At 41.9% G+C, this 12,752-nt stretch overlaps 1 protein-coding gene across 3 annotated transcripts in view; it reads right to left on the reverse strand.

The window, feature by feature from the left end:
* Positions 1 to 2,150: 2,150 nt before the first annotated feature.
* Positions 2,151 to 12,752, reverse strand: part of LARP4B (La ribonucleoprotein domain family member 4B) — a 49,423-nt gene continuing 38,821 nt past the window's right edge. For all 3 annotated transcript variants that reach the window (XM_026035667.1, XM_026035666.1, XM_026035668.1), the window contains 4 exons: positions 10,053 to 10,217; positions 7,055 to 7,179; positions 6,317 to 6,425; positions 2,151 to 5,748 (listed from right to left, as the gene is read on the reverse strand). In XM_026035667.1, the coding sequence (XP_025891452.1) occupies positions 5,449 to 5,748; positions 6,317 to 6,425; positions 7,055 to 7,179; positions 10,053 to 10,217 (699 nt within the window). In that variant the 3' untranslated portion in view covers positions 2,151 to 5,448. The remainder of the gene's footprint in view (positions 5,749 to 6,316; positions 6,426 to 7,054; positions 7,180 to 10,052; positions 10,218 to 12,752) is intronic.

Here is a 12,752-nt window from a genome sequence, read left to right on the forward strand (position 1 = left end):
CGCTCCCACACTAAGCACCTAACACAGGCACACAAAGCAGTCGGCTCCTCCAGCTGGTAAGAATTGGAGAGGTAGGCCAGGGGGAAGAGAGCATAAGGTAAGATCCCCACTCCCCGTCTTGTGACAGTACCGTCAGGAAACAGGTTTAAGATCTGGCACATTTATAGCTTATATGTTAAGCTGTGCCACCAGTACCAGTAAGGCTAAAGCAAAACCTACACCTTCGTCTCCTCCCTTCTCCCGGTGGCGGAAATCAGGCTCCAACATGACCCAGCAACCTTGACAAGCGCCTGTGCGTCACTGAGTGGGGACAGTGCAGCACGCACAAGGAGCACCACGTAGGCTATGGTTAAACCCATTAATTTATCAATGGCCATCTCTGCATGTTAGCTTGCTTAGTAACAGCCCCGCTGTTATCTGACCAAGTTAAGTTGGTCACACAGTTATACAGGAGAAGGGGATGATAAAGTTTCCCTGGTGCAGCAACTCAATGAGCTACTGTAACCGGATTGCAGAGGAGCTTTATATGGATACTGGATGGCATAGGATCTCCATTGGGATGTACAGCTTATCCTTTTGAAAGGAGAAATGAAACTATTATTAAACTCTACCTTTAAACCTTTATTCAACGTGAAATTGGTGCAGCCACCGTCCAACATCACTTCATTACAGCAAGTCTAACAGAGAGGGCTCACTGCTTGAGTTTGTGCTGGGCACCAATAAATCCCCAGGCTCAGTCCCACAGTTTTCTCCTGCATGTTTAACTTGGAAGCAATAGAGAACAGCGCTAAAGGGGATGTTTCATTAGTAAAAACGCAAAGTGGACTGTGAGTAGCTAGGGCACCCGGCACAACTACCCGACCTCTGTGCTGGGCAGGCTGCGCTGCTCTGGCTCAGGGAGGGTTGTGGCCCTCGCCTCACGCCCCATCCTTGCCTCACACCGCCGCCGCCCTCGCCTCATGATGCCACCGTGGCGCCCTCCCCTCCCGCCACCGCCCTCTCTTGTGTTGCCGCCCTCGCCTCAGGATGCCGCTGCGGCTGTGGTGCCCTCGCCTCACGCCTCGGCCCCACGGCCCTCGCGAGCAGCAAGGAGTCCATCCTGCCTCGAGGCTGGTGGGACATCCAGCCTGAGCAAAACTTTGGCATTTCCAAGATGCTTTAATTCATTTTAATAAACACTAGTAGCGCTTTAACGCTGATGTTCACTGTTCACACCTCTGCCATATACACCTGAAAGACACAAACCTAAAAAAGAAAGAGGTTTGAAAGTACTTTCAAGGGGCTCTTTTGCTTAGAGAGACCATTCAAGAAGCAATTTTCTTAAAGAACAGGATAACGGTGTAAAAACCTCTGAATCCAAAACTCAAAATAATCCCAGGACATCTCTGGATTCAGGAGCCACTTGCACAACACTAATGTAGAATTTAAAACCACAATTAAGACCAAGTTAGGATCTTACCTAAGCATCTGAAGAAAACATTAACAAGGTTAACAATGCCCAATAAACAAACATCACTTTAGTCTTTTGGTATATATAAACACTTAGCTGGAATTACCTACTAGAGATAGGTATGTCTCCCACAATCAGCCTTCGCTGCTGCTCCATAGCCTTAGATGATGGCTATGGCAGCTGTGCTGAGCAGTACCCCCAAGTACATTTTTTTCCCAAAATTAGAAATATACAATTTCCAAAAATGGGAGCAGAAGACAGAGTAATGAAAAATACTGCTAAAGAAAGGTTTAATTAAAAAAATCAGGAATTCAACAGTGCCTAAATCTTTATTTTTCATAACCTACATATTTTTTTTTCAAATTAGACAGTTTTACATTTTATGACACAAAAGGAAACTTAAATTACTGATAGTTTACATGTAAGCTTGATTCCAGTCTTAATGGAAGAAGAACAAAAACAAAAACCCTCAAGAAGGCTTCCGTATTACACTTCTATTTCATGAATTGGCAGCTGTCAGGTCTCCTTGGACATCTCCGATTGTCTGCTGCTATTAGTGTAATAGGTTACAAAGCACATAAAAACCCCCGAACTGTAGCTAGCCGAAGGAGATACAGAGATAGGTGTGCACCATTACAGTCAGCTGTTGCTCGTGATACACCGCGCCGCGCTCGGACAAGGGCCCTCCTACGCCAACGACTGCTCAAGTCTTTAAAGGATAATGCAGCAACATAAAAATGCGCCACCGTCCACTGATTTCTAAGTGGCAAATCATAAAGTCATGGTGGGGGACTGATCTGAAACAAGATTACACAGTACGCATTAAAAAGACTTTTGTTTTTCTTCTTAAACAAGTTCCTGCAAGAACAGTCTCAGATCCCATATTAACTTCTATTTTTTTTTTTTTTTCAAATGAAAACCATCACCACACAATCCTACAAGGTAAAATGCCAAATTTAATTACTGTAACCCTGAACTTGCAACTCAGCTACTGCTTTGGGGAGGTTTTTCATTTCAAAAGTCACATTTTAATAGCTACATGTATCATAGCAACAGTCTGCATGCACCTTCACAACTCTACTCCGAAAACTCCATTTTGTCATTGAGTGAAAAAATAAAAAACCTCAAAGTAAAATGCAGTAAGGATAAGTTGTATATTACACAGCTATTTGGCGTGTCACTTTTTCTCTTTTTTTTTTTTTCTTTTTTTTTTTTAAAAAAAGCTATAAAAACCACATCAGAGGAAGGTTTAAACTTTCGATGCAACAGACTGTTGCTGGGTAAGCAGTAATTACAGTGTATTGACCTAGCACAAATGGCAGCAGAACACATTAGAACAGCACAACACATCCTGCTGGTCTCGATATAATACCTTATGTACCAGTTGAGCATTACGACGAGCTGTACACAGTTGCTGTAAGTAACCATTTGTGAGTGTTTGCAGCTGGCAAGCCTCGCACTTTCAGCAGACAAACAAGAGGAATCAGACAGCCGGCCGAAACCATACACAAATCTAGCTACCGCTTTCACTGCCGCTGGGGAAAGGACAAGCATCTTGAAATCCAATGATAGGACTGGTCTGAGCAGTTTTGGGGATGTTGTCAAAGTCCTATCTCCTCCCACAGCATTCACAAAGTGCTCTTTTTGAACAAGAAAAAAAGAACAAAAAAAAGCAAAAGAACAAACCCCAGATTCCAGCACGCCCTATTTTAACCAATTCTGCAGCATACAACAAGCTGGATTTAAAAGGTCAACTAATTACCAATTAATATTTATAAGAGGAAATTTATCAGGAGTTAACTTCTATAATTACTTTACAGCTATTAATCATACACTTAGGAAGTGACTGATATTCTTGAGAGGAGCAGACAAGAAAGCTTCAGTGCGTATTTTCTTAGCAGTCAAAAGGATTTTTCCAATTATTTTATTATTGACTTAAAATTACACTTGGACTGCTAGAATTCACTATTTACACTTAACCAATTCAGAACACTTCTGAATTGGTTAAACTGCTCGTCTTTAGAGGGACTTTGGAAAGCAGTTGAGGGCTTTCAAATAAGACTTTCATTCCATTTCCCTTTTGCAGTGAAGAGGCAGAGTCAGTTCAGCACACCAGAATAAAATAAGAAAAAGAAAAAACAACAAATTAAAGTAATATTCAAACCACAACATTTAGTTTATCTACATCCAGCTCAACAGCAACATTTATAATATCAATAATTTTTATCAGATTTTTTTCTTTAGGGTACCTTTTTATATGTTCTGATTATTTACAACTGTACAGGCAAAGCACACACTTCCAAGTGCACATATTTAATACAGTATTGACTATTTGCATTTACAGATTTTTCAACAATCTGAAAAAAGATCAACTGTTTAAGATCTTTAAGGTATATTACAAAAACTGCTGCTAGTTCCTGTACTACAGTATGTTTACCCAGTAAGACCAGTGACAATAGATACATACTGTAACTGAGTAATTCTGTATTCCACTCGTGCTAACCCTCAACGGGGTCAGACCTCATTAACTCTAAGCTGTCTTGTACAAAAGTTAAGGCAAAGTCATTTCAAGTTTAAATAAAATTCAAGTCTTTAAATATTGGATGGAAATAATTCTTTAAAAAAATCAGTTGTTTAAATAAACTTTTTTTTGTGGAATAAACTGTACTGTCATAGTCAGCAGGAATGAGTTTTGTCTGAACTTCCTGCAGCTTTAACACTCAAAGAAAAACTTTAGGCATTTTAAAACAAAAATAATTTATATTCAACTTTATTAGAAACTTGCTAATTTAGTGCATCCTTGTCCTTCAGAAAGCGCATCACTTCTAAAGTAAATAAGTGTGAGAAACCTCATCCCAGAGGTAAACATCAGGGATCTCTTCCTCCACCGCACAAAACAAACACCATTATCTCACATCTTGAAAAATTGAAATCCGTATATGCCAATGCTTGTAGTTACAGGAAGACGTCAACACAAGGCTGACTAAGACATGAACTCTTTCAAAGAGCACTTGGGGCAGAGGTTTTTTTTTTATTTTTTAAAAAAAAAGTCTACAGAGAGCACAGGGGTAACCAGAACATACAGCGCTGACTCAGTTAACTCCCTTACAAGCACAGGGAAGCTAAGGTTATCACAAGAAGGCTACAGTGCTTTCTCTTGATAACATCCACTAACAGGCTTCACCACCATAGAAGCTCACAGACTTAATTCTTTCTATTCACAATGTGCTTTGTATTTGCAAATTATAACATCAGTTTTATTCTGGAGTGAGAAGATGGTTACTTGCTTGCAGTAAGTCAAAAACAGAAATATTTTAGAAAGACTGCTATGGTGCTCTGTAGGATTCATTTCATGTGTGCAAAACATCAAAAAGATTAAATTTTTAAAAACGCTAGAAACAACTACTCGTTTAACCTAAAAGTGCAAGTTTGTTTGCTGACATCTTGGTACAGCAGCCCAATAAAAAAAAATCTTCAAGGTCACATACTAATTCGTAAAATATATCTACTTCCTTGCACTCTACACACTAGCTGCCGATATCAGTCTTTTGGACACTTTAGATATGTACTTGCAGACCAGTTTATTAAAAATATTGCAGCAGCACGTTTCTGCTTAACAGTTTAGAAAAAAACTCACTATACAGAGCTTGCACTCACACAGCCACAGAGAGGCTTAATAAAAAGTTGATTTTTTTTTTAAAGACAAATATTTTACATCTTGAAAAAAATAATCACACTAAGCTTCACCTCCAATTAAGCACCAATCTAAATGTAAAGTTTAGAACAACTATCCAGAAATATCCAGAAAAAATAGAATGTTTGTCCAAGAGGGGAAAAGTATTTCACAGAAGAAAAAAACAAAAACTTGCAGGCATTGTTACATGCCTAATATCACTGCAAGCTCCTAACCAACAACTCATTCTCAGGTATCTTAGTGGGAATATGGGTTTAATTTGTGGGAAGCAGACCTCTTTCCAAATCCCTCCCCGGTGTTGATTTCACTGAGGAGATTTTGGAGGAGTATTCTGTTCTTTATTTAAGCGTTTGCCAACAGCTGGAGGGGATGATCTGCGCCCTGACTGTCTCCTCTGGTCTTTGGGTTGTCCGGGATGTGACTTTGCAGGAGGAGGCGGAGGAGGAGGAGGAGGTTCTCTGTTTTTCTCTATTGTTTCCGTGGGCTTTCTTTCTTCTTTCCCACATGCTACAGTGTTTGGCTTCTGTTCTTTCTGGGGTTGCAATGTAGGAGGATCCTTAGTTGTTCTCTGGCAAATTTCTGCATAACTAGGTTTTCGCAGTTCCTGTGGAAATCAAAACCAAACAGGAAAGTAGAGTTAAACAAAGTATCCCGAGGACTGGAAAAGTCATTTACTTTTATTAAACAAAAAGGGTAAAGTCTTTGGCACAGAGGCTGCTGCACTTAAAGAATTTAGCAGAAACTCTATCGACAGCAAGGAGCAAGACAAGCTGAGATGCCAAACTATTCCAGAACAATGCCATTTTGTGATACAGCAAAATATTTCTGATTAAAGCAAAGAAACAGTTGGATAATGATGAATATCCTGCATTAAATATCAACATACATATATACACACACACACACACACATATATATATACATAAAACCATTTCTATTTAAAGCAAATAAGGATACAACCAAGTAAGAAGGGAAGTCAGAGACAGACACCCTAAAAGTTACCTTACTATGAATTATGTAACTGTGTCATGCAGGTAATCACAGACCACTGATATGCAAGCTTAAGAATACTGAGCTTCTATGATTAAATAACACTGGATAGCAATAAAAACAATATGCTGTAGAGTGCAAACTGGATCATTATGAGAAAATGAGGTAATAGGGTCACTTACTATGGCAGCCCCATTGACTTGTACCGATTTACACGCAGTACTGAGGGTGGAAGAAAGCCTTTCCGTGCTCGGGGTGTCTTTCTGCTGTTTGTCCACAACCTTGGAATCCCTGGAAGCATCCAGCAGGAAGCAAGTCTCATGAAAAGTGAAACTTCAAGACAGATGAACGACCAAAGATAGGATCTAAAGCTCTATTTGATGATGATCATGAGGAAATTACAGCTGTGATCTGCCTAACACTAGGACTAGATTTTAAAAGGCTATCAATTATAAAAAAGGGATATTAACGTGCAATTTGACACAACCTTAGAGTTGTGACATTTTAATAACATGCAGTTTTTCACTTTCTCCTGTTACTCCATTTAATGTTCAAGTTCCAAACAAAGACTCGCTGGAATTTTTATTTACTGTATGGACACTGACACTGCTCACAGTATTGGAGATTTACTGCCTGTGCTTCACATTCATCTGAATGCAAGATGGGAACATCTTCATTAAATTTTTAAATACTTGCTGAGACTAACATACAACAGTAAAGAACCTTTCATCTGCTGAATGCACACCATAATGATAGCGTTCAGAAATTTATTGCCCTTACTGCAAGTTCAGAATATAAAACACTTTTCACTGGTTCACGCTTTAACAGGTATCTGCAGTATTCCACCTAGCCTTTTGAGGATGGAAAATGCAAACGTGATTCAGAGCAGAACAGTTACAGCTGTGAAATTAGGTCCTTACTCAGAAGACTGGGATGGCGAAGGAGACCTTTCAAACGTCCTGGGCAAGGCAGCAGACACTGGCAACAACGGCTCTCGAGGAATTCCCGATGGAACAGTGTTTGTACTCGCATCCACGTTTATGTTCTGAAGGAAGAAGGACAATTAAAGCATAGAATGGCAATCATGGCATTCAATTAACCTGGTTTCCTTGAAAATACGAGCAAAGTAAACACATGCTGATGTATAAGGAAGAACTGATCACAGGAAGGTGCAGAAGGATCTGACCTATGTGTATTGTGACTAAATACCCTTTTTCCTTGTAATTACTCAGAAATACTGACAAAGAGTTCCCACACTATGGCACTTTCCCAAGAGGCCTGAAGCTTCTGAGACACATCTGGGTGACAGAAATCACTCTAACCTCTGCATCCAATGGTGACAAAGAAGGCTTTGCTCTTGTTTACATCTAGATAGTTGGCCTACTAAGAACAAACTCTCCTGTATTTTTCCACTAAGCTTTTGCAAAGCTCTAAGCATCTCACCAACAGCAGCTCCCCCCCCCCCAAAAAAAAACCCCACACCCCTAAAATGCTAATTTTTGGCAAACTAGGATATAATAGTCATTTAGAAATCCCTTTTCTTTTGCTATCATGTATTACTAGACCAGGCACCTCTTTTCCATAGGCCTCAAAAGATTTTTCCAGTGCCATACGATACTGCCCTTCCAGATAAACTCCAAGAGGAGTATACATCATACAGAAGAATTGAAATTATCACAAAGTAAGACTTTTTACGCCTTGAAAACAAAATTCTGACCATTTACCTATTTTCCTTTCCTTTAAAAACCCTATGCTTTTCCTAGCAGTTCTGACCAGACAGATTCGAGTACCAGAACTGCCTACGATGAGCAGAGGAGCAAGGGAGAAGCACCAACAGTAGAGAACAGGCACCCCTTTGCCCAGACACCCTTCAAAGCTGATCCTGCACAGAACTTGCACAGTCACCGACACAAAGGAAAGGGGTATTTGATGACTGTTTTAAAATTAGCCACCATAGATGACTGTAATAGATGCAAGTCTGAAGCACAGTAAAATCATGAGGTGGATGTTTAGGAATAGAAACACGTTCTGTAGTTTCACTCACCACAGCAGTATGTACAAAGGCTCGAGAACTGCAAGGTGTTGAGCACTGTGACCCAAGTTCATTGCAACCTGTAGCCAGGTGGCTATGCACGAATAACTTCACTTGAAGCACACATGCAAGTGCTCTTCCCTGGTCCCATCTGGCTGCAGATTCCCTTTTTCCAAGTGAGGTTATAGACTTCATGGGCCCCCGGAGCTACAGGTGAAAGGGAGCGCTGCGAGAAGCAGCAAGGCCCCTGCTGGGTGACCACGGCTGGAGGTTACACGGTCCAGGCTCTGCCTGCATGTCAGGAGTATCGTGGGATGTAGCAAAACACTGCGGTCAGGATGAAAACTGCAGCCCCTATAAATTGTTAAGCCTCAACCTGAGTATGTCTCAAATCCCTTATGTGGAATGCACAGTTACTCCTTGGAGTCAGTTACTATCACGTTATCCATTACTAGTGCCAGCAATCCTTTTCTGGCACACACCTGCACAGACATCAACCATGCAAGCCAGAGATCTGGAAACCAGCAGCAGTTCCTAAGTGCAGCTCTGCATTGCATATCAGAAACCTCAGCGCCTTAAATGGATCAAAACTGCCTCTCCAGGAAACACGTGTAGGTTCATTAAATCAACTACAGTGGAGGAGCAACGGGTTTTAAACTATGTAGAGTGCTGGCACTATATGTAAAAGCTGGGTTATGATAAAGAACCCTCTAGTACTAACACAGGTAAAATATTTTAAAATAGATAAATCCTGTTAAGAGGAACACAGTATCAGCAGGCAGCTGCATGCAAGAGGAGCTTAACACCCTAGTCCAGGGTTAAACACTGTTAGGCATCATTTTGTCCTTTCTGCATGTGGCTGTGTCCCCAAAATGCAGCCCTGGGACGTGGCTATCCCCACTGCCACTTGCAGGAGACTGAGTATTACAGCTTGTCTGTGTAATCAGTGCTCTGAATACAGGCTGCTCTTATGGCCTTTTTTTTGTCACCCCTTGCCAAGAAATACTCTCCCTACCCATCCCTGACAAATGGGCACCGAAAATAACACTTCTGCAGGGGTCTGATTCTAAAGGCAAAACACAAGAGGAACATAAATCGGTGTGTTAATTAACTTGCTCTGCTGTATCCTGGCTTTAACCTCTTCTGTTGTGGTACAGCTACAGAAACACCCATTTGCACTGAGGTTAGCAGGAGAGACAACAGACTTCCACAGTGCGGACTGTTCAACAGTGCACACTGTTTCTATCACTCTGATGGAGAACACACTGTCACTCACAGATGGTTTGGTAGTGGTTTCAATTAGGAATGCAATCTAAGAACAGCTACTGAAAATTAATTTTCAACTGCATGTGCACTATATGTTGAAAGCAGAAGCCAACTCCTTCCGGTAAATTTTTAAGTTTTCCAAGCAATATGACAAGAGCACTCAGATCCGGCTGGTTTTGCTAACAGTTTTTTCCAGCTGTGTACCAAGATCATGTAGGTAGGTTATTTATACTTCAATGCTTAGAAGTTTGTGTTGTCACTTGGAACTGTTGTATATACAATTCAGAAGTCCAATTTTTCAAACAGAAGAAAAATTTAACATACATTTTCCCCTCAGGTCTATTAAAAAGCCTAAGGCAAATAAAACCAGCAATATGCTTTCCAATCTTCGCTATTAACAATTAGGTATGCTGGTGCACATTTTCCACACTGTTTCAAAGACAATACCCCAAATATTTGAAGACATGAAGCAGCTGTACATCACTTGCCAGCTTTAAAAAAACATTTCTCACAACCCATGTAAAACCCCGTGGATTTTTCTCTGCATAAACCACCAAATGCAGAAGCAAGAGGTGAGCAATACTCTGTTTTCCCACCCAAAACGCCCATTGACTACTCACTCTTTCTTTTGTCGTTCCTATTACCACACTGGACAGTCTGTTTTCAAAAAGGTCTTCAGTCTTTAAATTGCCAGCAGCCCCAGGTAATGGAGGAAAGCTAGATAAACCCAATTCAAAGCTAGGAGATGGAGGCTTTGGGGGTGGTGGAGACTGTGTTTGGCCTCTCTGGAACAGAAATAACATGTCGAGAAATAACATGTGAGTTACCACACTGGATAACAGAAAGGAAAGCCATGGGGCTCTAAACCACTTAATATTTCCCATTGATGGATAACTGTGGAGTCCCAAAGAAACCTCCCCCCCCCCCCCCCCAAAAAAAACACACAGAACCCAGGAAAACACAGTTTATTTTCCCACTGCTGCTTTTAAAATATTTAACTATAATTTAAGATTGAAGGCATAAGACTCCTTAAAATTTCACGTACATACCCTTAATGCAAGTAAGGGCTAAAAAACAATCTCCCTGTCCATTCCATCAGGATGGACACTTACACCAGCACAGGAGGAAAACCAGACTGTTTTACATACCATGATACAGTTACAAGGTACACGTAAAACCTCTTCATGTGTAGAGGGTGGCAGTCTAAGCTAAAGGCAGGAGTCAGCAAGAAGCTTAGCTCATATTCATATACATTAAGAGCTGACAAGACAGCACGCGTGGCATCCTATGGAGACAGGGGCACGTCTGCTCTAAGCAGTCATGGGAAATCTTGGAAAGAAGGAGAATTTTTCTAAGTGTGTCTGAGGAGGAAAAATGTCCCAGGCCAAAATGGCTGAAAAACATTAAGGAGTCAAAATCTACAGCTGCAGAGAGCAGGTCAAGAGTTAAATGAGCACTCCATGCAGAGATCACTATGGGGAGTGCCTGTGGTAATCTGTAAAGCCATATTCAATGGCAGAATTCCTCTGCCATGGGCCACAACCGAAGTTAGCCATTAACTACATCTGCATCTTGTACACACAGAAATAACCATTTCGTGGCTGCGCTCGTGTCAAGATAATCCCAGCTTCAGAATAATAAATGCAAAGGGATCTGGAGATGATTCCTGTTTTGAAAAGGGAAATAGTTGCTGCTGAATAGTTAAAATGTCAGAACGGCACTTGTGGACAGAGCACAAAGCAGCATTACTGGCTATTTCCCCCCCACCTCTTTATCACTGAATCACAGAATGATTGAGGTTGGAAGGGACCTCTAGAGATCATCTAGTCCAACCCCCTGCTCCAGCAGGACACCTAGAGCATGTGGCACAGGGCTGCATTCAAGCAGGCTTTGAAGATCTCCAGGGAAGGAGACTCCACAATCTTTCCGGGCAGCCTCATGCAAGTGTACCAGAGATACAGAACCCTCAATAAGGTCCTTTTGTAAACTACAGTTTATTGCAAAAGGAGCAGGAAAGAGACAGGAAAAGAAAAAACACAGAGAGAAGTCTCTCTGACAAACTGCTCCTCGAAGATGCACCAGAGCAATGAAGACTACAAACCTTCCAAAAGGGAGGTCAGATGACCCGGGATGCTGGGACTACCCTTAGCCAGCACAAACTGCAACAGGGACAAAATCCTGTTCTCCAGAAAACCACCTTATATGAAAGCACGGAAACTTCCACTAAAAGAGACTGAGATGCCAGAGATGCTGTTTTTATCTTCTTTACTATTTAAGACTATACAGGTGAGTCATAACACACACACAGGAGACAAAGAGTCTGTATACATTAACAGCTTGGGTTAGGGAGGCCAGGGAGAACTTCAACAGAATTCAAGCTGCCAATTGCATAAAGTTTTGCTTATAGCCTACAGCCACCAGGAACCGAGCGACTGCCTTGTGCTACAGCCCCGCCGACAAACTGCCCAGAAAGGAGCGTGCTGTCCCCAAGGTGAGCATCCCTATTCTCTGCATCTGTTCTTTTCAAAATCCCAAGGAAGTCGCACTCCTTCCCAACAGAACTGCCTGCAGCCAGGGCCTACGTGCAGACCCGCTCTGGGCACTTCAGCAGGGTCCCACCTCGGTCCCCCATCGAGGCCGACGGGCACATGTGTGTGCGCGGTGTCCCCACCGCCCACAGCCACCTCACAGCGTGGCGCAGGCTGGGGATTCACGGGCAAAAAAAGGGCCAGGAGGAACCAGCAGCAGCTCAAAACTTCAAGCCTGCTGTCGCATCGAGGCTCCAGAAGTTTGTGTTGGCCATTTTAAAGTTAAAATAATCTTTAGAGTCAGCTGACACCCAAGAACCTCTCTGTTCAGGAGTGTTCGAGGCAATCCCCTCACTTCTGCCACTCTTTTTTGTCAGTCATGCCTAACCTACCCCCTTTCCTTGTTCTTTCAGAGGCAGGAAAGTGTTGCTGGCAAAATGCCAATCTAAAAATTAAAGTGTCGCCAGAAGGGTGAAAAGCAGTACTGGGAATCCTATGTGTAACTTGAACTCCGTGGGCTTTGAGAAGTTTGGCAAGAGCCAAAGGGAACTACCTGCCTTTATATACTCTCCAAAGCCTTGATGTTCCTTTTTTTACTGCATCCCATAAGGCAGCTGAACGGCAGGAGGCCCAAATACACACAGGCAGCTATTGCAGACCTCTAAGTGCTACAGCTCCTGCAGGCGGTTTTACTTTGCAACCTCAGCATTAAAGAAATAGCTTGGTTGAACTACTTGAAATTGCTGTGTTTGGCAAAGACTAATTGCAAAGGGTCTGATTTCATCAGATTGG

The sequence above is a fragment of the Nothoprocta perdicaria genome, unplaced genomic scaffold, assembly GCF_003342845.1.
Source record: "Nothoprocta perdicaria isolate Ctin4 unplaced genomic scaffold, notPer1 scaffold_164, whole genome shotgun sequence".
NCBI classification, from domain to species: Eukaryota; Metazoa; Chordata; class Aves; order Tinamiformes; family Tinamidae; genus Nothoprocta; species Nothoprocta perdicaria.